A 27,421-nucleotide genomic window follows, 5' to 3' on the forward strand; every position below is an offset into this window, starting at 1 on the left:
TATTCACAACCTCGAGAATCTGACATTAGAAACTTTTACTGAGTGTCGAATTTAGGGGAGGAAATGAGTATTCAAGACTAGACGAAAAGGGCATAGAGTAACTATGGATAAATATTAACAATTAAAAAGCCTCAAATGAGTTCAAAACTACTCCCAGCAACATAATTCCTTGGGATTTTAGTGCAGACACATCGAGCCAGATAAAATTCTTTCTGATTTCTGGACACAATCTCACAAACTGACCTTGTCTTGTTCGCAAACAGCCTTCAATGACAACGGCACGAGGAAATTATTATTGGACCAGACTTTGAAGGATGACCTTTTGCAACCAGTAGATATTGGCTTATTTTTCTACCTTCCCTCTCTTTGAGGAATATGCGCATACTGTATATAAAAAATGAACGTTGCCAATCTTGTTTCTTTATGGCAACACAAGCGGCTCGATATTCCAGATATCCTTCGCATATTCATGAATTGTCCTGTCACTGCTAAATTTGGAGGAACCAGCTGTATTCAAAATTGACATTCTCGTCCATAACTGCCCAATGAGAAACAAATACATTTAGGAGAGAAAAAGCATAACTGATGGTATAAGCAAGTTGCATAGCATAACTTCTGATTCAGGAAATTTGCATGATGAATTGTGACTCGAATAACACAAGCACGTGAATGGATGCATGTATGTCATGGTTTACAAGTACCAATACTTGGAAATACAAGCTGCATGAATCTTGAAATAAAAAGGTCTGATGCTTTCAATTAACTCTAAATCAACTACTTGATGGTTTTGTACATACTAAAGGGGACTCGTGTTAATGGAAGATGTAATATGACTCCATGCTATATGTGCTTGCCTTTGTTCCCTTTTTTTTTCTTTTTTTTTGGGGCCTATAGCATGTCACTCAAATTCCTGTTCTTTTTCAGAAACAAAAATCAATTTCATGACTTGGAAACCAAAGTTATATATGAGAGAGTAATTTAAATGTACAAGGAAGGACCAAAGAGGATATTTTTCTTGAAATACTTGGCAGAAGGGCAATTGTTCAAGCCTGTGACAAGGATAACGATGGTGGTGTGGGTGAAGATGGTTAATGTGTGTTAGGGGTTTTAGACTCCCGGCCTACTACAATCTCCGCAACTCGGAAGCCAACTGATAATCCACAAGATCGAAAACAACCACAATCAAGAAGAAAGAGCACTGGGATTTATATGGTTTAGTCGATCAACTTCGACCTACTTCCACAGGGCAACAATACAAGAAATCCACAATGTATAATGGAGAACTACAGAGGAACTACTCACCTCTCATCTCTCAATCTCTTAATTTCACATTCATAATCAACTCTCATATTCTTTTCAAAACTTTCTTCTTATAATCTTTTGGATGGGCAAATGCTGTAAAATCTTCTCCCAAAGACTATGAAACTCTCACCTCTCAACAATATTCTTGACTCAGGCTACACCCTCTACTAACTCTAGATTAGAAGAATATTGACTTTCTCCTCTCCTTGTTTTTTCTCCAACAGTAGAAAATTATATATAGAGAAAATAAAAATCCTATTTCTAGCCTAACTTCCTAATTAGAATAGGATACAAACTTCTTATCATGATGTGACACAATCTCTTAATGATGATAGACTTCTAATCCTATCTAATTCTCATAAAGTTATACAAAGAATCAAGGACACAATTCCAACAATCTCCACATTGGATTTGATTCTCAAAACCCCTTGAAGATATACAATTACCATCTTGAAACTTTGTCTCTCCCGCTAGTTCCTCCTATTCTTTCACACTTCAATTCGAAGCACCCACCCTCCTAATCAAAACACCCGCACTCCGAGTCGTGACCCTCGATGTCCTGCCTCGCTATAGCGCCTCCACTTTTCTTGTGCGCACTAAGAGATCTTCGCCACAATACTATAAGCAAATCGAACATGCTTCTCTCTCAAATTGAAATTGGCAGTAGCCTTTCTGCTTGCTATCCTCGTACTCCACCTACATCACTCGTTTTGAACTATATTGGTGCACCTTTTCTACTCTACATTATGAGCCCAATGCTATTATCTCCTTTGCTTGGCTTGAACCAAACATGAGCGCTCATCGTCTTACACCTCTCGTAGTCCAATGCTACTGTCTCCATCTCCACGTGTGTCACTCGGTCGTTTCCGTTTACAAGCTTCACCTACTCCGAGATTATCCTCCTCGAGATTACACATCAACCAATTCCTACTTTTGCGATGACTTCAAATAATTGATGCTGATAATTCTACTTAGAATCACATTTGATTCTCTACACTAGTCTCATCCGTCGTATACTTATTCATCCTATTTGCCATCAGATTTGTCTCGCCAACATTATTAAAACTTTCTTATATCTTCTGACTAATACAAGCATAACCTAAAAATTCAGACCCTTTCATGGCATTCATAGCACTCTAAAACCAGGGAATCATCTCTTAGATCGTCAAGTTCTGCCTCTAATTCACCGATTTGTTGCAAACCAATCTAGACAGTTTGTTCTAATCCAGATCTCCAAACACAAAGGCCAACTACGAACATGGAATCTCTTTGAATCCATCCACTCACTCTTTTGGCATTTTCGTTGCTGGTGAGTGACTCTTCACATAGTCCAAACACCAAACAAAGAACATAAATACCAAAACGCCAATATACAAAAAGAACATCAAATAGCAAAACGCCCCCACATAGAATCGTTGCTCCCCACCTCACATGAATCTCTCACGTGCATCACATGCTTCTTACTTCTCCCCTTTGCAATTCAAGAACCCTAAAGGCCTGAGAAAAGGCTTCTTGCCTCCATCTGATCTCCGACGCTCCTCCTGTCGACAATCCCTAGTCCTCACTTTTTTTGCTCCTTTTTCTTTTTTTCATCTTGATTCTTGTACATCCGCGATCTTCGACTTCAAACAACATCTATCTTATGAACTCATCCTCAGATCCATCATCACCATCGCTCAAATACCACTTGTTCGGAGTCTTTGACTTCCCGCCTATTACAATCTCCGCAACTCGAAAGCCAACTAATTAATCTACAATATCAAAAATAACCACAATAAAAAGAAAGAACACTAAGATTTACGTGGTTTAGTCAATCAATTTTGATCTACGTCCACAGGGCAATAATACGAGAAATCGACTATGTATCAAGAAGAACTACAGAGGAACCACTCAATCTCTCAACCTCACATTCATAATTGTTTGTGGAAATTTTGCAATAATGAAAGAATTGTATCTGATTTTATTCTCTCTAACTACTTAGAAAAAGAATGTTTACAACTCTCTCATTCTCTCTAACTACTTAGAAAAAGAATGTTTACAACTCTCTCAACTCTCGATTACAATTTGAATTCCTGATTACAAAAGAGAAAAAGAATGTTTACAACTCTCTCAACTCTCGATTACAATTTGAATTCCTGATTACAAAAGAGAAGAAAATTGATCTGAATCCTCTCCTTTGTTTAAATCTGGGTTCTTCACAGTGGCGATGGAGTACTTCCTTCGAATGCTCGCGTCGAACTTGCTCTTCGTTGACGATCCGAAAATCTCAATTTACTGGAACAAATGACTTGTATGGTTGAACTGATCAAGAACTCTCCACGAGTGTTGTAACTCGGAACGAGTGACAAACTCTAATAAGAAAAGAGTTGTTTGAACCGAAATAATTCAGTTAATAAGCCAAGTATCAAATATCTGAAAATCTCCAGTTGTTGAAGAGTGTTGCCTTCAGATTCTCTCCTCTCCCGGATCTGACTTCCAAAATCTCCCCGAACTAAGCTGATTTCTTAGTTATTTATAAGGGATTAAGGGGTGTAATCGCCCCCTTAATTCGCTCCTAAGTAGGGCTAATGGGATGTAACCGCCCCTTAAATCACTCCTGAGTGGAGTTGTGATCCCCTCAGATCGTGAAAAACGGTTTTGAAACTGTTCAGCTCGTGTTTGAACGAGTCAAACGTAAAATCCGCATTCTGGCATGAATTCTGCGTTCAAACGCAGTGTCTGGAAGCTCAAAAGCAGCAATTTGGAAGCTACGTTGCCAGCATTGCAAGCTGCTCGTGAGTTGCGTTTGCAGCAATTTAGAAGCTGTGTTGGCAACATTGGAAGCTGCGTTGGTAGCGTTGGTAGCTGCGTTGGTAGCGTTGGAAGCTGCGTTGGCAGCAATTTGAAAGCTGCGTTGGCAGCAATTTGGAAGCTGCGTTGGCAGCGTTGGCAGCTGCGTTGGCAGTTGCGTTGGCAGCAATTTGAAAGCTGCGTTGGCAGCGTTGGTAGCTGGATCTGAGCTGCGTCTGTGGCTGTGAACGCGGTGCGTCTTGATGCTGGTATGCAGGGAGGACTTCCGCGTCTTAGTTTGAAGAGACCGTCGATTTGTAGTCTCTTTCTGTTAGGACGTTGCAAAGATCGTCATTTTATAATCTTTGTAACTCCCGATGTTGATTGTGAAGGCTGTTGATTAGAGCTTTCATCAGTTGTTGTGAAGATCGTCAGATTGTAACCTTCATCGATCTACGTGAAAGTCTTCAAATTGTAGTCTTCTGGAAGCCGTCGAATTGTAACTTCCATCATCGGTGTTTGATGGGGATCAGCTATCTGTAGTGATTTTTAGACAGCCTACAATAATCAACTCTTATATTCTCTCCAAATCACTTTTCTTATATTCTTTTGGATGGACAAAGACCGTAAAATCTTCTCCCAAAGACTATGAAACTCTCGCCTCTCAAAAATATTCTTAAATCGTGATACGCCCTCTGCTAACCCCAAATTACAAGAATATTGGCTTTCTCCTCTCCTTGGTTTTTTCTCCAATAATAGAAAACTATATATAAAAAAAATAATACCCTATCCCAAGCCTAACTTTCTAATTAGAATAGAATACAAATTTCTTATCATGATGAGACTCAATCTCTTAATCATGATAGACCTCTAATCCTATCTAATTCTCATGAAGTTATACAAATAATCAAAAACACAGTCCTAACAATTGTACTACCCAATTTGATAGAGTTGAAGTTTAGTGTCAAGTTTCTGGTAGGTTACTTCATGAATTTTGCAAGTGACACATGTGAAAAAGGGAAAGTTAATGTACAAGGGGACTCTTGGAAGGACTATATACTAGTAGTAGTAGCACAGGAAAAAAAGTTGGAGCACTTGTGCATATTTAGATGAGTGATTGCATACTTATAATTACTTCCTTGCTAGTTTTATTCAATGAACAAGCAAGGTACAATTGGACAATTTTCCGGTTAGTTTATTGCAGGTGATCAGATATGCTTCTTTAGTAGGGCGTTTTGTCTATTGTAAGGCTAAGTTCTGCTTTCCAATTTTTCTTAGGGGTGTGTATCAGATGCCACACTATCGTGTTGTTACCTTTTACTTTTAGCAAGTGAGAAGGAATTTATGTTCCCACTACTCATTTTTCCACAATGACAGGCAAAGTGATCATGTAACATCACCAAAAAGAAATTAAGAAACGTAATTGTGTACTAATTATCACAAGTAACTTAGTATGCTACCTGAAGTTAGTTCTATTTAGCTTCAATTATATATTCCAATGCTTTAAAACACATCAAAACTACCAAAAAAACTCGAATACTACTTAAAGAAATCCATTATTACTTTTATTTGTAAGAAGTGTTTTAAGAAATCAGCTAATTTTATCAATATATTGCCAATACATCGGGGTCATGACTGATACGATTTTTATAAAAATTTATCGCATATTATTTTTTGCCAATTTTTCTTGACACATTGGTTTAAATCCAATAAAGTGGCTGATTTCTCGCTAATTAAAAATCATCCAATTTTCTATAAATTTATATTCTAAGTTAACCGATTTAGGTTTGAAGACAAAAGCCCACTTTTTCCATGCCCGACCTGCATCCACTAAACAAAAATAGTGATAGCCTGTTCTATTCCACATTCGCTCATCGTGTAACCTTGATTCTCTCCACTCCACCACTCTCCCCTAAATCGCTTGCAAATTTCCCACTCAAAGACCTCCCTCGATGACATCTTTTGAAGATCCTCTCTTGGTATTTCATTAAATGTGCTTAGATTATATTTTAGGATATTATATTAAATATACTCACTAGCCGATATGAAACTCCAAATTTACTACTTATCCCCGATATACCCCGGATAACCGGGATCCGATATGAATTATGGTTTTCCAATATATTTTTTATAACTGATATTTAAAACTTTGTCTGTAAGTACAAAACATGAACAATGGATACTTACCTTTTGGTTACGGTATGCTTTATCGACCTCTTCTTGGCATTCAATGTAACTGGGGAAATCCTTGCCCACAAGAAAATAATCTGCACGACCAAACCCTTCATTTCCCTCCAGAGACCCCATTAATTCATCATAGTTGTAAGTCCCAAAGACACCACTACGAACATATTGCTTGATCTCTTCAAATCTTCGGTCTGGCACAAACTGCAGGTAAACTGAATATGTAAGGAAACACGTTATATCATATTCCTTTCAATTTGAAAACTTTAACAGATATACCTTTCCCTCCGCCCTTTCTTTCCTCAATCCTGTGATTTCATGAGCACAGGCGCCAAAAAGGAAAAAGTTTTCTTCTCCAACCTCTTCCCTTATTTCTACATTAGCTCCATCTAAGGTTCCAATTAGAACACAACCATTCATTGCAAATTTCATGTTGCTGGTTCCACTGGCCTCCATCCCAGCAGTACTATACAACAAAAGGAGTCATAGGATAATCTAGCTAACATTTTCCAGCGGTGCATTACTGCAGTGTTTATCGAAAAGTATAGTAATATACTAACATAAGGCAATTAGAAGGTTAGCTTAAGCGATGAGCAAAGCATATGTGAAAGGATGATTACACCCAGGTTTTTAGCCAAATGATTTGATTTGAGAAATATGTAAAATTATAGCCTGATACATTGAACAGATCAGCGGTTGCATCCTGTAGATGTTACAGCCTAATAGATGTCATACTTTACCTGATATGCTGAGATAGTTCACTAGCAGGGATAAGCATCTCTGCAATGCTGACATTATAATCAGGAACAAAAACAACCTGGAAAAAGCAATCACAAATACAAATGAGCAACTCTATGTCATTCAAACATGATCATTGCACGTAGTGTACATGAGTATTGTTCACATGGAACTCTACAAAATACATTTGTGAGAAAATTGGCAGCTTAGAATGCCAAACAATGAGAGATGAACCAGTGCCAACACATGTACCAATCATTAATTTCGGAAATGGAAAAAAGTCTATTAAAGTTAAACAGTAGATTTGTTCATAATACAAGAAGAAAAGAAGAGAAAAGTAAAGCTCTGAGTGGCATATAGGACTGTGCTATACCTTAAGTAGATCTCCGATCTCAGGATCATGATTTATGGTAGCTCCTACATCTGTTATGAACTTTACTATCCTCTTAGCTTGCACATATGTGGCAAAGGCTTTACCTCCAAATATGCACACCCTAGGAACATAGCTGATGGCCCTTTCTTCTGCAGTCATTTCTTTCATCTTTTTGTAGCGGTAGACAATTCCTAGAATGTTTAACAGTTGGCGCTTATATTCATGTATCCGCTTTATCTGAAAAACACAAAAAGTTATCCAACCACTCCCATTACTTTATAGGACCATAAGTATTTTAATGTAAAGAGCTACCTGAACATCAAACATGGCATCTGGGCTGACAATGTATCCTGTCTTCTCCTTGATTAATGAAACAACTTTCATCTTGTTCCTTGTTTTAGCAGCTCTCCACTCCTCTTGGAGATCCTTGTTATCAGCGAACTGTTCCAAATATGCATTATTCCTCAGAAAGGAAATGAGCAAAATTATGATTTTCTTCAATTACAAGAGAATATGTAAAAGGGAGACTAGAGAATAGTTAAACACAGTAACTGCTGTATTTGATCCAGAACACAAGTGTCTGATGTGGTAGTAAAAGCAAAGATAATGAGATAGGGAATGCACGCTGAATAGTAACCTTTTATATACAAACAACACGATAAATACCAACTCCTCAAATTGGCTTCAAATAAATAAGTATGAAAGGAGTAAATGTGTCCACTGTCCATAACTGTCTGCACATGTCCACGTTTACGGGGTGGGTTGGGTGGGGACAAGAGAAAAGGGTGGAGTGAATGGCACACACAAAAACCCAAAGGAGCTACAATGAGTCTCAGAACACCAGTATAGGGAAGAGAAATATGAAATTAATGCAGCAAATAGATGATGAAGAAAAATAAATCATCAATAGTAATGGCAAATGCTAGAAGATGACTGATTCAGGAAAAGAATGCTAATTTTTTATCTTCTGTCTGGATAATGCAGTGCAAGTTCTCTCAATGTCTTATCAATAGCTTAGTTTACATGAACTAGAGCAAGTCATCCAATATCTTACAAATAAAGGATATTTTACTTCAAAGGAATGAGGAAAGGTGGATAATTCCCACTCTCCCCCCCACAAAGGAGGGAGAAATATCGATGAAGTGTCTAGAGGCCTGCTTTGCCTGTAGCCCCTCCCATCAATAGGATTTGCCCTTAGAACAGTTCAAATTCCTCATTTAACAGAAAACAAAGGAGGAAAACAATCAGAATTACCTTTTTAAGTTCTGCCAGTTTATCAGTGTTCAAAACCCAATCTTCTGTACCAATCCATTTGGTTATTATTTTACTTAGGTCAGGATTGCAAAACCTGATCCACCTCCTTGGAGTCACTCCATTTGTCTTATTTTGAAATTTCTGAGGCCAGAGCTGCAAGGAGAGAAAATCAGTTCAGATTGTATGCTTTTATGTGTACAATGCAGTTAATATGCCATAAGGGCAAACTCGCTCATTTTGTAGTAAACTGGGCCTGCAGATACAGTACTCAATGTGATCTCAGCCAAGAACTATGTTAATAAAAATGGAGCAAAACTCCTAAAAGCATTTACCTTGTAGAAGTTGTTAAACACATCTTCTTTCACAATCTCACTGTGAATTTCAGCGACCCCATTCACTGCATGCCCACCTACGACACAAAGATTAGCCATACGGACCACCTTTGGCAAATTAGGATCAGATTGCAAGAATGTTGGTTCTCCTGGGTCCAGTTTCTCCTCTTCTTGTTCAACTTTATCAGATTCTATTTCCCCAGATATGATTTCTCCATCAACTACCCCTTCAGAAGGATCTAAGGATTTAATCAAAAGTTTTGGCTTCGATTTAGCAGTCGATGCGTCTTTAAACAATTGCACAACACGCTCAGGGAACTCAATGTTGTCTAAGATTTTCATTTCTCTCAGCTTTTGGTCCAACAATACAAGATCCTCTGTTCCATATTCTGAAATGATGTTATCCATTAACTGTTTCAATTCAAAGGAAACATTATCAGATTGGCCTTGATTCCATAAACATAACTAAGAGGAAACACATGTAAGTTCAATATGGAACTTTTCATTGTACCTCTTCATCTATCATTTCAATAATCTCAACATGTCGAGGAAGCAACTTATGCATAAGATCCAAGCTCCATTTTTCTAAAGCTTCTGGAAGAACTGTATGATTCGTATATGCTACAGTTCTGGAAGGGTCAATGTGAAACAATTGTAACTGTTAACCATTTATGAGAGAACGTGAATGAGCAGAAAGAAGAAATAGTTGCAAACATTTACAGTGAACTGTTTATGAGTGAAGGTTCTTATGATGACAGTAAAATTCTGGAATCTAATAATTCAGCATATGAACCAAAACCCAGTGGCAAGTAACTTCCTCTCCAAATAGCGTGGAGGTTGACACATTAAGGAAGCTAAGTCTTTAGGTGCATATGCACATGAAACCAAAAATGACAGGAAGCACTATTTCGACATAATAAATTTTTACGAATGAGGAGAATAACATAGATGGTCAGTTTGATAAAAACAAACATGAAACCAAGTCAGTACAATGAGCCTGAAAATCCACTGCAAGTGCTAGGTTAAACAACAGTAACAAAATGCAGATGTACATCATTTAGCTAGCAAAGGAATCGTGGCAAAACAAAGGAAGAAGTGGAAAATCAAGGCGAAATATTGAATATACCATCAAATTTAGTGAGAAATTTGCTCAGTTAGAGAACTTAGAGCAACTCAAAACCACTTAAAACAATCACAATGAATGTGGAAAACCTGTGATTGTTTAGAGAAAAGGGAAAATAATGAAGAACTAGAAGAAGGGAAAGGGCGATAGAAAGAGAAGGGGCAGATATTAGGGTTTTGAGAAGAAAATTCAACTCAGTAACAAAGGACTAATCATTCAAAAAAAATTTAAAATTGAGGACATTAGGATCCCATGTATAGGCATGGAATTTCTCTATTCTACTCCTAACCAAATAGAAAGGATAGTCGAAGTCCTACTTTGATAAGGAAACACATACAGTTTGTTTCTAAAGCAACTCATAAAAGTCCATAACAAATGAAAAGAAAAAATAAATCATCAATTTTTCTTTGAACTTCTGAAATATTTCTTGGAAAAAATAATCTCCAACGATTTCCTTAGGTTAATGTTGACCCAACTCTGGCTGGTAAAAACTCAAGTAATGCTCCAGCAATAAAAAACACTAGCACTTAGTTTGTAAATTGAAGCAATACGTGCAGACCTTACTGGTGCCACTGTAGTTAATTCAACATTTCTGCCAACAGTTCCAGTTAAGTTTGTCTGAAGAGTTGTTGGAACTGATAACATGTTTCAATAAGCTCGAGCATCTATTGTCATTACATGTGTAAGATTCCTCCTAACATAAGCATTTCACCAAAAAAAATAAAATCATTATTTCAAGAATTATAACACCTGCCTCCCCCTCCTCTCTGCCGAAAGAGGATAAAAAACACAAATGAAAAGACTAACTGAAGTTCTCTGTGCGGAGAATCAAGCCTAGATGCCTTCCAAAATGGTACATGTTTGCTCTAATTATTGTTATAAACTCCTAATGTTGGAGATGTTGAAACATGGGGCTGGTTTATCCAAGAAACAGAATAAATATTTAGACAGAATATACTATAAAAACTGACACAGATGACAAGGCAACACACCTCTGAGTAATGTTCCAGGCCTCCTTCCAGCTTAAACCCTTAACATCAATCAATATTCTCATGAGCTCTGGAATGCATAGAGTAGGATGAGTATCATTCATCTGCACAGCAACTTTGCTAGGGAATTCCTCCCAACTGACCAAATTTCCAGATCTCCTCTCAAAACGGGCAATAATATCTTGAAGTGAAGCAGAACATAGTGTATACTGTTGTTTCAAGCGAAGAGTTTTCCCCTCCAATGAATCATCTCCCGGATATAATATATAGCAAATCTGACCACAAAACCATATATCACAATAGTGTTCAATTCCATTTTACAACTTTTTATTGCAAAAGAGGATAGTAAGATATCTATATTGCAAAAGAGGATAGTAAGATATCTAAACTCTTTCTAGATTTCAGTTCAGTAATAACTGTGATATAGGACATCTGATATGAAAATGATATGATAGTTTACTCCAGATCCAGTAATATGTAGTTTTTAGTGAAGCAAATGGAATAGGCACAACACCCACATCATATATAAAAGGAAATGCGCGGTCTAAAGATGTTTCAGTTAACCAAAATACAGTTAAATACAAAGACAAATAGAAAGGTTTTTTAATGTGTTTCAAGATGCTTTTAATTGGACAGACATATATATGTTTCAGTCCATGCACAATGGGAAATTTCCATTAGACATATATAAGCTCAGTCAAGAGTCTCAAGACAGTCTTGGCCAAGTGCATACCTGAACTTCAGAACACTAAAAATGCTACGCAGTTAGCAATCAAAAACTCAAAACATGTACGTAGACGTAATTGAAATCTATATGTTTACTACTATAAAAAGAGGATTGACGCGTTAAAACTTCTAATTTCCCTTTTCGCCCTCTCAAATTTTGATAAATTTTAACTATGCCGTTATGTCTAATTAATCTTTCATTTAATAAATATAACCTCTTATTAATTACACACCTCCTCACCTTTCTAGATAATTATAATAGTCAATAATATTATAACTATTAATTGTTATTAAATAATAAAATAAAATAATTTATAAAGTAATTATACACAATTATTAGTAGTAACCAATTTAATTATTATTATAATTATTTAAATAATTAAAATAATAGTATAAATAGAATAATATATTACTAAATACTATTAAGAATTATACTATAATTCAATGAGAAATAAAATAAATAGAATAAATTTTGAATAGCATAAATAGTGTAATTATTTTAATAATATAACATAAATTACGAATTACACTATTTATTAAATAAATTACATAAATAATTTAATATTATTTTTAGAGTATTTTCTCAAAGATTATTACATGATACTAAATAATCCACACTTGAAAATGATTGAAAACTAACCTTTTTACAAAAAAAATTATTTAATATTAATAATAGTACTACTGTTGTTCATGATAGAATAATAAAAATTTATAAAATATTTATAGTACTAAATTATTTAAGAGAATAATTTAAAAAATTAAATTAGATAAATATTTTATAGTATATAGACAGTATGATTTGAACTAAGAATTATAACATTAAATAAGGTAAATTACAGTAAATCCCCATGAACTTTGAACATTTTGTAGTAAATAAACCATATGAGCTTTTGAAATCACACTAAACTCATAATAATTTTTGTAAAAAGCCCCCAATATCTTTTAGATAAATTCACCTAACCCTCAAAAACTTTAAAAATGCCTTTTTATGGCATTCTCGGTTCTAATTTATAGAGGTTTTCTACAAAATTTAGAAAGTTATAGAGGATCTTCTTTGAAACAGAAAAGTCATTAGGGGTTAGTGTAATTTTGAAAGTTCATATGGGCTGAAAGTTCATAAGGGTTTGGTGTAATTTACCCTATTAAATAATTATAATGAGAACTAGCTATTGTGATATGTGCTAGGTATCAAGTGTAACTATACAGGGAACATCCGGAAAAAGGTAGCAAAATTAATACAACTTAGTTAATTTAGAGTTAAGTTAACAATTTTCAAGTTGGAGGGCATATTTAATAGAACTTATAAGATTGACAGTTTTATTTAAGAACAATTTTAGATTTGGAGACTTATTTAAAAATACGTAGACACTAGGCGATCATTATATAGAAAAACATTCAATTACAATAACTACACAATAATAATTAAGTCATACATTTTTTAAGCAATCTTATTATACAATTTTATTTATTAACATATAGTTTTACTATTCAATAAAAAATTTATAACTTAAACCATGTATATTCACGTGTTTTGCACGTGCATTATACTAGTTAAAACAAAAAAGGATTAAAACCTTCTCAGCGTTTACATGAGCCTCAGATGCTTTGGAGTGTTGCCCAGCATTAAAAGCTTGCAGATCAAAATCTTTTGATGGTATTTTTGTAGACCATAGGCGGAGATTGATAGTGGTTTTAGTCTTATATCCAGGTATAGGGACGTCATAGGCTACAGCCTTTATGTTCTCCCCACCAATCCAATGTTTCTTTCCATCTGAACCCAAAACAACCTTTCCATAAAACTTCACAGGATACGAGACATCATGTCTTACAATCTCCCAGGGATTACCCATCTGCAAACAGATAGGAAAAAACAAGAATTTCAGAACCTGAGTCAGTAGAAGGACAACTTCAATTCCTGACCATGTTATCAAATAAATGACATTTTGAGTTAACAAAAGTGAAGAAAAGCTACAAGAAAGTAGACAGTAAGTCATACCTCAAGCCAACTTTCAGCAACCTCTTCTTGACCATCTTTTGTAATATTCTGTTGGAACAAACCATATCTGTACCTAAGCCCATAACCCCATGCGGGGTAGTTCAAAGTTGCAAGAGAATCCAAAAAACATGAAGCTAGGCGTCCTAGACCGCCATTTCCCAGCGCAGCATCAGATTCCTAGAAAGAAATATACAAATATGAACTCACTGAACAATGACAACATTTATCATTGTTATATTTACTAGATAACTACAGATGATGACAAACAAAAATAAACTGCTCTTCAACCATTAAGTTGACATATCTATTTAATTAGACCAATATGACATAATGTGTTTTAGTTCTATATCTGAAATGAACAATGAAGCACAAAGTCATATAGCAAAGCCTAAATGTGTGAAGCTCAAAGGTATAAGTCCGAAATGAGGACAACAGTTCTGAATATTAGGACAACAGTTCTGAATATTATTCTTTCTGATAACAAAATAAACATTTGGACTAACAGTATAAAATCACTTCTAACCTGCCTTGCAACATTCTCAAGGTTGTGACCAAGTTCCATTAATGCCTCAGCATATTGACCTGTCAGCTCCAAGTTACCAATTGCATTTAAGAGGGCTCTGCCCTGCATTTCATGACAAAGAATCAACATCAACAATGTCACACCACACAATGTAAATTTGAAGATGCCAAGGTGTAATATGAGCAAATATTTCAACCTGCAGAAATTCCATTGACAGATAATAAGCTTGTTTCATATTTGTTTTATCATAGTAATCATATGTTGCATTCCAGTTTATTATCAATGCATCACGAACACTTTTAGCAGTTGCAAAGTACGCTTTGGGGAGTTCAAAGCGCTCCGGAGAGAATGAGGGAGTGAACTCAGCATGATATTTGATACTCGATGCAATAGTGGAGGAATCATGAGTAGAAGAATCCAAAGCATTTTTGACACCTGCATTAACTGGATTTACAGATTCAAATAATCATGGATTGGGGAAAAGAAAACAATAACATGAGAAGAAAAGGGAAAAAGTGATACACGATTATACATTATAAATAATAAAAAGAAAAGGGAAAACTATAGATACAATGCTCATGCTTAAATCATTCAGAACCATAGCAAGGAGCAGAGATCTTGGTAAAATCACTGATAATGGAAAGATATTGTTTTAATAATACAACTTTAGGAACTAATAGAATACATAAAAAAGGTAAAGAACAATATTTTTAATCTGAAATAAATGATGGGACAGAATAACTAAACTGGATGTATAGAACCATAATTATAATAATAAAACAGTCAAATATCCTACAGTTCAAGTGGTGGATATTTGAAACGAAATCAGGGTCTCAGTTGTCAACTACATTACACTAATGAGGAAGCATATGATTAGGAAATCTCCAACATGATAATGAAGACAAGCAGCAATAATATCGTGGAAAGAAGTGAGCTGCTCATTGATCACGAATGAGAAAAACCAGAAGCTCTGCACCAACAAATCAGTTTTACATGGGATGTTGATGATCGTTGACCCTTCGAGGATACTTGGGGCATCACTTTGGCACAGCAGATCAACATGTATCGTATTTTATTTTAAATCTCAATATTTCAAAGAGAGATTGTGTCAAAACCATGTAAACTAAAAGTCCTGATCAATTTTATCAAACTGCAGATGACTTGGCGGTTTTTTTATGAACATCTAAAATATATAGCTGCTTCCCTGATCAGATTTTCTGAAGGCTCCAATGTCATCTATCTTTAGAAACAAAGATCTGTGAACTGAAACCCCCATCTTGTGTCCATATAAAGGATCCGACTTAATTAGTTACCAGTAACTTTAGTCACTTAATAGTTGGGATTATGTAGCATGGAGATTACTGTGATAAAGTTAGTCATCTTAATTTGGCTAAGATTTCTTATAGTAGAATTTAAGAATAAACTGGTCAGGGTAGAGTTATTTATTTTATCCATTTGTTTACTTTTCCTCTTTGATTTTTCATGTTGGCTAATTTGCATTGGAGTTTCTTACTGATTCATTTCTGTTGTTAATTTGCATTGGAGTTTCTTACTGGTTCATTTCTGTACTTACTGGTTGCCATTATATTATTTTCCCTGTTCTGCACTGACTCAATTCCGGCTCCCTGTACTTCACTTGCTAATTTCAATTCTCCACCAAAAAAAGGTCATAATTATGCTAATTATAATATCAATTGAAACAATTATAATAGTTGAGAACGTATGCTATTTGAAAGATGGTAATTATACGAACATGAATACATTAGTTAGAAAGAATATTGTAGTTCATCTTTCCTTATCACTCAAGATGTAACCTCGGCTTGTGTTAGAAAGAACATGATGTCATCAATAATTACATCCACCCAACAAGAATTGAAATGGTGGAGTTTTAATTAGATCCAACCAGATACAGGATTGGTCAGCAACAAATTTTACTATGCCAATCAAACAAATGAACTGTGCTCCGATGACTATTAATTTTCATTAATTGAAAGAATTCATGTACTTCCAGGTATACATAATCAAATAGGCCCCATAATGAAAACTTAAGATAGTGAGAAGCAACTGGGTAAAGATGAGAAAAGAACAAAATCAATTACCACAACTATGAAGGAGCTACAACCGAGGGTTAAAATGAGGGAGAATCATGAGATAGCATTTACATTTGTCTAATGGAAAGAAATGGTGTATGAATTAGGAGCAATAGGATGCAAACTCAAGAGCAACGAGGCTACTCATGCACAAAAACAAAGGAAAAAGTGAGATGGTAGAAGAAAAATATGGTAGTAGCCACTTTAAAGGAGGAGATTACACTAGGCAGAGGCAAGTAGGAAAAATGTTCAGGTAGGTGATCCATAACATTAAGAGGTTATTCAATTTTTTTAATACCTATACATTATTAGTCTTCTCAATTAATTTTTTCCAGCACATTTTTCCGGTACAAAGAAATATATAGTTTTTTAGCATCAGATCCCTCTGTTTATGATGAGAGCCCAAACTTGACTTTACACCACCGACGAATCAACCGATATAAGATCTCTATGAAATCACCAAAAGCAAATACGTAGCCCAAGAACACCAAGAACGAATTTGGAATTCTGAATATAAAAAACCCTAATGTTATTGATAAAATTCTCCCAAGTTTTCAATCACAAAAAACATAATAAAACCATAATACCTAGTTGTTATGTCATAGAAATGACTAAGTGTTAATCTCATTCCAGGAGATGACACGTGTCTCAAATTAACTATACGTCAATCCGATCCGACCTCATGAAGGCCAAGTCAAAGGACGCCTTCACTCAGACCCTCCTAAGAAAGCTGAGTAGAAAGGCGTCCTCACTCGGGGTCTGCTGCTAAAACCAACCTAGTGCATTATCACTCAGTTGACTGAGTCGAAAAGCGCCTTCATTCAAAACAGCTGAGTCGAAAGGCGTCTTTTTTCGGCCTCCCTTGAAAAACCAAGACGAAAGGCGGTTTTTTCCGAACCCATCGATAATAGCCAGTCACCATCGCATTATATTCACGGTAAGAGTCATCATTACACCACTGTCGAAAGTCTTAATAACTCATTGGATCACATCAGCGCACCTTAACTCCTCCTTCACCGTCACATTCATCACAAAAGTGATTCAGACCACCCACTACCGACACCTATAAAGTATCTATAAAGTATCAGTTGAATAAGTCGATTGCTTGAACTCAACTGAAATTACGCAACTACCCTTCCAGATATATTATAAATAGGCCTATTGCATGAAGATACAAAATTTTTCACACTACAACATACATTAATCATACTTTCTATTCTCCATCTGAGATTAATACTAACTTGACCATTGAAGGAATCCTCGGAAAACCCAACTCCAATCTTCTTACGTATTGTTTGTATGCAGGATCAAACCCTCTGCTCAATAATCAAAATCAAAGAAGATTGAGGGACCCTAAACTCTCTATAACTCAATATCTGACACCAACCTAGCGAGCCTTAAATAACCTATGTGTTGGCTTCCTAAACAAATCCCTATTCTTAGAAAATTCCCTACATCCTAAAGAAATTCTATTTGCCTAAACAATTCCCTCTTGCCTACACTGCTAGACAATTCCTACTTCCTAAAATAAATCATATTTGTAATCAAATCAAATCCTATTAAGACTCAAATTCCTTCATTATGTAGCATATTGTAATTATGCACCATGTGAGCATAGTCATTCCTACGCATCGATGGCTCCAGAATCATATCATTTCTCCCTGCTTTTGAGACTACATTTGTCCTCAAATGAAAGATCAGGAAACCTCTCCTTGAGCTCATCATAGTCCTCCAATGTATTCTCGTCCTTTGTGAAGTCCTCCTAAATCCTCTCTGAAATCAGCAAAGGTTGCATCAATACTATTGCAGCCCTTTGATCATATTTTACCTTCTAGCACATATCACACTGCTACTTTCGCATTCTTCGCTACTTTTAGTCCTTCCCAATAGAAGAAATGCTTCACCATGACATAAGTTCGAAGCCAACCTAAATGACCTCTCTCTACTGTCATGAAAATGAGAGAGAATATCATACCTCAAGCCTGCTACTTTAGAAACATATATAGTTTTTATAGAAAAGTAGTTCATCTTGAAGCTCACATCCCTGTACACCTCCTCGCCCAATCTGGTCACAAAAATTCATACCTCGCTCATCCAACTCTACAGTCTGACAAATACGATCTCACACTCCAATCTGCGCTACTAATGGCATGTAAGTTTGACTTCTTGCTACACACCAACCACTACATCGGACCATCCTCCTTCCAAGGTAATACATCAACAACTATATTCTTCTTTCCAGACTGATATATGATGTCGAACTCAAACCCGAGAAGTTTCACCACAAACTTTTGATGTTTGGAAGAGATAATATTATGCTCCAATAAGTGCTTCAAAGCATGTTGATCCTTCTTGATCTTGAATTTTGTTTCCCATCAAATATGGCACCCAAACCTTCATAGCATGCATGACTCCTAATATCTCCTAAGCATAAGTACTCCAGACCTCTTCTGCGATCCCAATGCCTTTAACATATAAACTACAATTCCAATATCTTTGACATATAAGCTATAGGCCTCTTATCTTGCACCAAAACCCCTCCAATACGCTCGCCACTAGCATAAGCATATGCCTTAAACTCCTTCAAAAAATTTGACAATGCAAGCATCGGAGTCTGAGACATCACTCTCTTTAAATCTTTAGAAGTGTGCCGTGATGAATCTGTCCACTGAAATTCATCCATTTCCAGCATGTCGGCCAATAGTCTAGCAATCAGACCATAGTGCTTCATGAACCTCCAATAGAATCCTATCAAACCTAAAAATCCTCATAAAGCCGACATATCCTTAGATAAGTACCAATTCATTATAGTTGCAATCTTCCGCTCATCTACCTTCACTCTCTCAGCTGAAATAATGTCCTAAATATTCCAAACTCTGCCTTCACAAAGTGGCACTTTTATAATTTAATATTGAAATTATGTTCATCTAAAACTAACAACACCTCTTTCAAATGATGTAAGTGCTCCTCCATGGTAGCCAATATATCATCAAAGAACATCAATACTAAACTTCTTGGAAAAGGCTTCAACAAGCTATTCATCGCTACCCAAAAAGTTGATGGCGCATTGCATGGCCTAAATAGCATCACCAAATACTCATAGTTCCCTTGAAAATCACATTGATCAATAGCTTCAATGACAATAGCATAGTACTCAGCTCCTCCCTCACACAACCACTCAAATACATTAGTGTCACAACCCTTCAATCATCATCTTTTCAAGGAAAGTACTTGTCCTCCTTGCCCTGATGAAAAATGCCAAGATTAAACTGCGACGACCTCTACAAAAGTAAATAACATGTAGCAACTCTATTACACAAAATCACATCCTTATACTTGTCAATTGAGAAAGAAATTTGTTTGCTATTAGCCATCACAATCATTTGCCTTGATGCTAATAAAGGATTTAGAGTTCTCAGAAATTAAAGCAACTAGAAATTCTTTCAAAAACTCCACATTCTCTATATTTTCCTCTTCTTTCTTCTCCACCCTTGGGTCCTTCGATTCAATATTTTCATAATTGCCCACATATGACAAATATCCAACAGAATCATTGTTTGTGGTGCCTAACAAATGATCAATACAACCAAATCGGAATAATCGGAATAACCACATATGACAAGTCCTTCGATTCAATATTTTCCTCTTCTTCAATGACATGATCAATACAACCAAATTGGAATAATCACTTCTTAGCATTAATTCTTCATATTAACTCTCCACGGACATCTCATCAAATCTTCCTGATACCTTGTATCACGATCATGATCAAATCTAGACTTTCTATGATCCTTTTGTTATCAAATATCGTCGACATCCCGATCATACTGATAATCACCTCTATCGTATCCATCCTAATCATAATCATAATCGTAATTGTATCCACCACGACAATACTGCAATCTATCACGATAATCTCTATATCGAATTTCGCCATAGTAATCTCCATGCGGTTGCTGCATCTGATCATAGCCCCAATCTCTATCTGATTCCAAGCCTGAATCCTTGCAATAATCATCAAGTTCTCTGCTTCTAACATAACGTGGTCCCCGACGAGTAAATCGATCGTCATCACCTTCAGGTTCCATCTCTTCCTCGACAATCTCATCTCCTCCATAGCATCTCAAATGGCCATATCCACACCCTTGACCTGTCGCACCACCACTAGCACTGTAAGTCCTCCCATCGGTCCGCCGTTGTTTGCCCACTGGTTGCGGCCTGCCACGACCCTACATCCCTACTGCCTGCAAAATAGCCCTATTAGTCTGCCAAACTGTCCTCGCCACGGCCTTGTGGCTTGCCTATTGAGCTATATCGGCTACCGCTCTATCGGGCTGCTACCGGTCTTGTCATCGTAGTTCTGTCACCACCCGTCTTTCACGGCTCGGCTACTGTCGCGCTATCATGCGCCAGTACGGTGTTTATGTGATTGATTATTTAGATACTAAGTGAATTAGTCAATGTTGTAAGGACCTAGTTGTAAGAATGCATTAATATAAAAGAGGGGTTTCTCAATGAGAGAAACTAACCCTAATATTTTTCCCAAACTCTTCATGGTATCAGAGCCATGTGGCGGCTCATCTACCTCCTCCTTCGAGCTCTGACGACGCTGCCATTTCCCAGTTTCTGATCGAGCTCTTTCTTCCTAATTTCCGAGCTAAGGCTTTCCTCAAACCCAGCATCATCGCTGAAGTAGAGAGAGAAGGGAATCGTTGAACTCACCTCGCTGAACTCGACGACCTGACTGCGCGCCGTCAACGTCACGAGTGACGACGCTGTCCTAGGTGGGGACTGGCCGCCGTCAACGATGCCTTGGTGCAGCCGTCGAGTTCTCGCTGCTGCTGACGGAGTCGCCCTCGCCTAGGGTTCTGTAGCCTCGGATCTGATCGAGGATTGGTGGACGAAGGATCTGGCGCGGATTTTCCAGTCACAGTACCAGCACGAGAGAGACTTGGAGACTTGGCCAGTACGAAGAGGGAGGAGGTTCTGTTGTCTGGCGTGGGTTTGGAGGAGAGTTGTTTCTCCGATCACAGAGATTTTTTGGGCTTTCGATGGGGTTTTTTTCCCTTTTAAATTGCTTTCTTGGTTACTGTTCTGAAAGAGAGGGGGGAGAAAGGGGACCAGGGATTAAAAGAGGGGGTTTGTGATTAAGTAGTTTGATTAAAAGATCTATTTGGTTCTTAATTTGTAATAGATTATTTAGGTTTCCTCGACAAGTCAGTCCTAGAACTGATGAGAGAAGAGCTGATATCTCACTTTGTTGAGATATCTTGCTTTTGGTTCTTGTTTCCTTGGTGAAACGAGAATTCTTATTGATCTATCTCTCTTGTTGTGCTGTCGAAGTGCTGCCGAAATTTTTTCGTTGCGCACCGCAAGAATACAAGTTGGATCGATGACGAAGACTGAAAAAAATCCGATGGAGGAGATCATCAAGAAGTTGAATAACCTGAGGGTATTTCAGATCGAGAAGGAGATCAACGCTATAGTCCAATGAGAGAGGACTGTACAGGAGTACGCTACAGAGCTGGAGCGCTTGTGGCTCGATCACGATCACTTCTCGCCCCTAGCGAGCTGCAAGGACCCAGAGTGCAAGGAGCGCGAGGCCTCTTTGCAGAAGAGGACCATGTTGTTTCTTTGAGGTTTGACTCCAGCGTATGAGCAGAGGACGGCATTGCTACTAACCCAGACGAAGATCCCACCATTGGAGAAGACAGTCTCGGCTATGATACAGGAGGAGAGTCGTATCAGGCTATAGTCTGGGATAGGTGGACTTACAGGGGAGAAGTCTGCACTGGTGGTATCCAACCCGAATAACACTGGATTCAGAGGGGAGACTAGGCAGTGCTTCAACTGCGAAGAGGTAGGGCATCTGAGACAGATGTGCCCTAAGCCACTCATGGAAAGGAACTGGGGTGAACGTAGTCAGACTGGTGGCTGTGCAGGTCGAGGAGGTAGGGGGCGTGTAGGCCAAGGAGTTGCTCACCTAGCTGTGACTGATGAGTCTCAGACTACTGCTGGGATGACTGGAGCTGAAATAACAGAGATGGAGGAACTACGTCTGTTCAAGCTTCAGGCTGAGAGTTCGAAGGGCAAGGGACAAGTCACCCAGGATCTGGCTACCACTACATGCTTTGGTAACTTTATTGGTTATGCTCATGCGAACAAAGGTACACAGGTTCAGGCACTTGCATCCACTAAAACTCATGTTGATTGGATCATAGACTCGGGTGCATCTAGGCATGTCACAGGAACATCTAGTGAGTTTGGGTGCATCTAGGCATGTCACAGGAACATCTAGTGAGTTTGTATTATATTATCCGAGTAAGCATATGCATCCTGAGACAGTTCAGACTGCTGATGGGACATCCCAACCCATCAAGGGTACTGGCTCGGTTCATTGCACTTAATCTGTTACCTTGTCATCTGTATTACATGTTCCTTCGTTTCCAGTTAACTTACTCTCAGTTAGCTCTCTCATTGATCAATTAAATTGCACCGTGTTATTTGATCGAGATTTGTGTGTCTTTCAAGAGAAGGAAACGGGGAGGAGGATTGGGACTGGCATCAGACGTGAGGTATTTGGACAGGGAGACAGCAATGATTGCTGCTACTGTTAGCGGAGGGCCAGAGGCAGAAGCGATGCTTCAACATTGCCGGTTAGGGCATTTATCTTTTGAGAGTTTAAATAGATTAGAACCTGAGTTAATGAAGAAAGTGGATAGAAAAGAGTTATTTTGTAATGCATGTGAACTTGGAAAACATACTCGTTCTACTTATAGAATGATTGGTCTTCGAAGTTGTGAACCATTTGCACTTGTCCATTCTGATGTTTGGGGACCATGTCCTACTACCTCTATTAGTGGTTTTAGATGGTTTGTTACTTTCATTGATTGTTATTCACGTATGACCTGGATATACATGATGAAGCAGAAATCAGAGGTTTACAAATGTTTTCAAGATTTCTCGGCTTATGTGAAGACACAGTTTGGAGTGCAGGTGAAGATTCTTCGAACAGATAATGGGACTGAGTATGTCAATAAGGAGTTTGCAGCTTTCATCTCTAATCAGAGAATTATTCATCAAACCGCCTGCCCAGACACCCCTGCTCAGAATGGGGTGGCTGAGCGTAAGAACAGGCATCTACTGGAAGTGGCACGCTCATTGATGTTGACAATGAATGTGCCTAAGTTTTTATGGAGTGAGGCTGTTATGACAGCAGCTTATTTGATCAACAGGATGCCGTCAAGAGTATTAGGGATGAAGACACCATGTGAGATGCTTTTGGGCTCGAATGTTTTTGTTGTTCCACCAAGAGTGTTTGGATGCACATGTTATGTGAGAGATCACAGATTGATGGTGAGTAAACTGGATCCGCAAGCAGTTAAATGTATCTTTGTTGGCTACTCATCAAGTCAAAAAGGATACAAGTGTTGGTGTCCCACTGAAAGAAGGCTGTTTGTTAGTATGGATGTGACTTTTCGGGAGTTTGAACCTTTTTATGGGGAGAAGACGGAGTTGAGTTCCTTGTTTGGAGATGGCTCTACTGATGCTAGTAGAGAGGGGGAGAATGAGAATGAGAATGATATTGTGGTCGGGATGATTCCATGTCCTCTTGAGTCACCGAGTAGTGATGGTACATCGCCGAGTAGTGGTGGTGACTTAGGAGTTGACAGTCAAAGTCAGGGGGAGCTGAGAGTATACACGAGGAGACAGAAACAGCAGCATGAGCCGCCTCCCGTGTCTGTGTCAGTACCCACAAATGTTGATGACCCAAGTCCCTCCTCTCCAGTGCCTTGCTCTTCTCCTTCACCTGAGTCGATAGGTAACGATTCCTTCCCTGATATCTCTGATACTCCTGTCTTGCCCCGCAGAACCTCTAGAGTCAATGCTGGAAAACCTCCAGCTAAGTTTGGAAATTGGGATACTGATATTGCGAATTATATTTCATATGCATCCATTCCACCTGCATATAAGTCATTCATTGCATCGTTGCATTCAGTGCCTGTACCTAACAACTGGCAGGTAGCTAAGCAAGATCCTAGGTGGTTGAATGCCATGCACGAGGAACTCCAGGCCTTGAAGAAGAATGACACATGGGAGTTGGTACCTTTGCCAGCTGGGAAGCGTGCTGTTGGATGTAAGTGGGTGTATACGGTTAAGCAAACTCCAGAGGACAAGATCGACAGATACATCCGAGGGCATGGTTTGATAGATTCAGGTTGGCAGTTTGTGGTATAGGGTACAAGCAGTGCAATGGTGATCATACTGTGTTTTACAGGCACTCCAAAACTCGTATCACTATCCTGGCGGTCTATGTTGATGATATTGTAATCACTGGAGATGACGCTGAGGAAATCCAACTGTTGAAGAAGAAATTGGGAGAGGAACTTGAAGTTAAAGATCTGGGGTAGTTAAAGTACTTTCTCGGAATTGAAATTGCAAGGTCGCGAAAGGGTATAGTGCTTTCTCAGCGGAAGTATGCTCTGGATCTTCTCTCAGAGACAGGGATGTTGGGGTGCAGAGTTGCATCTACTCCTATTGAGCAGAATCATAAGATGAGTGCCGAGGGTGGGGACCCTGTGAGTAAAGAGCAATATCAAAGATTGGTTGGACGACTTATATATCTATGCCATACGAGACCTGATATTACTCATGCAGTGAGTGTGGTGAGTAGATATATGCATGATCCCAGAGAACAGCATATGGAGGCAGTTCGCAAAATTCTTAGATATATTAAAGGAAGCCCAGGAAAGGGGTTATGGTTCAGGAGTTTTGGACATCTGAGAATTGAAGGCTATTGTGATGCTGATTGGGCGGGTTGTATGGATGATCGTAGGTCCACTACAGGCTACTGTGTATTTGTTGGAGGCAATCTCGTATCTTGGCGTAGCAAGAAGCAAGATGTGGTGGCTAGATCTACAGCTGAGGCCGAGTACAGAGCTATGACAGTTAGTCTGTGCGAGTTGATGTGGGTAAAAAACATATTATCTGAGCTGCGCTTGTTTAGAAGAGACTCCTTACAACTTTGGTGTGACAACAAATCGGCGATTAATATTGCAAACAATCCAGTTCAGCATGATCGCACCAAACATGTGGAGATTGATCGGTTCTTTATCAAGGAGCAACTGAATAGAGGAGTTCTGACTTTGAGCTATATGAAATCAGAAGAACAGTTAGCTGATTGTTTAACAAAAGGATTAGGTTCTAGAGAGTATGATATCTTTTATAACAAGATGGGGATAATTGATATCTATCGCCCATCTTGAGGGGGAGTGTTGAGTTATTTAGATACTAAGTGAATTAGTCAATGTTGTAAGGACCTAGTTGTAAGAATGCATTAATATAAAAGAGGGGTTTCTCAATGAGAGAAACTAACCCTAATATTTTTCCCAAACTCTTCATTTTGCCTAGCGCCCCACCTATCACTGAATCCTTCATAACTACTTCCCCCTATGAGTCCGCCACCAATAACCATCGTCGTCATTGTGTCTGCTTTGTCATTGATCACTTTCTCCACCAATAAAGTCAATCATTTGATCGTCTCCACCAGACCTCTGATCTCCTTCTTGTTCTCTTCATACCCCTTCTCCAATTCGCCAAGCCTCTTTCGATATGACAAAGTTTAATTATCACTAGTTGATGACTCTCCTTCCATCATGGTAGACAATCGAATTCTCCCAACAAAAGCACTAATTGACGAGAGGTCAAACTTGACTTTACACTACCCAAAGAATCAAGCGATATAAAGTCTCTACACAATCACCGACAAATCAGGCAAATACATAGCCCAAGAACACCAATAATGAATCTGGAATTCCGAAAATAAGAAGCTCTAATTTTATTGATAAAATTCTCCTAAGTTTTCAATCACAAAAAACATAACAAAACCCTAATAGCTAGCCGGCTTTAAATAGCCTCTGCTTTGCTTCCTAAACAAACCCTATTTGTAAATAAACTCCTACTCTTAAACAATTCCTTACTTCCTAAAGAAATCGTATTTACCTAAACAATTCCCTACTGCCTAAACAATTCCCTACTTCCTAAAATAAATCCTATTTGTAATCAAATCAAATCCTATTAGGACCCAGATTCCTTCGTTATGTAGCTTCTTGTAATTATGCACCACGCGAGCACGATTACTCCTACGCACCGATGGCTCTGGAATCATATCAGTTTATCTCACCCTTATTAAAGAAATGCTAGAAATTTTAAAATTCTACATGTGAAGTCATCAGATAATATTTCCATAGAACAATGCAGACGGATCTAAGGTCTCATATCACAAAGACAGACAAAAGGGAAATTCCATACACGGATTAAAATGATGAAAATTTCAGCTCCAGTTATCCAATACCCAAGAGAAAAGCTGCATTTGGCTGAGGATTACAGCAACGAGAGAGCCATAATTTACTTTCAAACTGACAAAGAGAACCACATTTTTCTTGACATAAAAAAGTCAAATGGGAAAGATAAAGTAATATTCTCCATTTCTATCTCTTCGTTGAGATAATGACTAAATGCATCAACATTTTGTGCTCACTCGTCATAAATCAAAAAACATCGCGCCCTAACTCAAATGAACGATGAAACTACAAGATTAAGAGCAAGATTTAGCAGAATTGGACAAACGAACCAAAACCAAAAGAGGAGAACGAGAATTTCATGAAAATGTACCGTCGTCAGGGACCGAAACCTTGACTTCAGGGTCTCTGATGACGCTCTTGATCGAGATGCGCTTGTAGGATCGTCGAGATCTCCCGATCTTGTTCAAGAACAGGTTGGAGCTCGCAGTGAGATTCAATCTGGAGCCTGTAAGCCTCGTGATTGAGGTCAGATTCGCGATGGGGCTAGTTGAAGTAGTCGAAGGCACTGGCGTCGACGCCATTGACGCCCTAGCTCGCCTACAGAGAGAGAGAGCGTGTGTGGGTGTGCGTGTGGAGGAAGACGACGAGGAAGAAGAATTGATGGAGAGCGGTGAGATCCCGAGAAAATATCAGTTGGGATTGAGCACGGCACCCCAGG

General features: G+C 38.0%; 1 protein-coding gene across 2 annotated transcripts; it reads right to left on the minus strand.

The window, feature by feature from the left end:
* Positions 1 to 27,421, minus strand: LOC109827058 (alpha-1,4 glucan phosphorylase L isozyme, chloroplastic/amyloplastic). Of its 2 annotated transcripts, none has more exons than XM_020394024.1 (15): positions 27,074 to 27,421; positions 14,506 to 14,744; positions 14,310 to 14,411; positions 13,787 to 13,963; positions 13,365 to 13,640; positions 11,068 to 11,339; positions 9,464 to 9,581; positions 8,953 to 9,363; positions 8,621 to 8,773; positions 7,679 to 7,807; positions 7,367 to 7,603; positions 6,996 to 7,072; positions 6,535 to 6,721; positions 6,259 to 6,459; positions 1 to 538 (listed from the first exon to the last, which is right to left on the minus strand). In XM_020394024.1, exons 1-15 carry the CDS (start codon positions 27,282 to 27,284, stop codon positions 422 to 424), a joined length of 2,907 nt encoding a protein of 968 aa, XP_020249613.1. In that variant the 5' UTR covers positions 27,285 to 27,421; the 3' UTR covers positions 1 to 421. The 2 variants fall into 2 exon arrangements, with proteins under 2 accessions (XP_020249613.1, XP_020249612.1); XM_020394023.1 differs by having other exon boundaries at positions 14,506 to 14,753.

This window comes from Asparagus officinalis, unplaced genomic scaffold (genome assembly GCF_001876935.1).
Source record: "Asparagus officinalis unplaced genomic scaffold, Aspof.V1 AsparagusV1_Un11, whole genome shotgun sequence".
In the NCBI taxonomy this organism is placed as follows: domain Eukaryota; kingdom Viridiplantae; phylum Streptophyta; class Magnoliopsida; order Asparagales; family Asparagaceae; genus Asparagus; species Asparagus officinalis.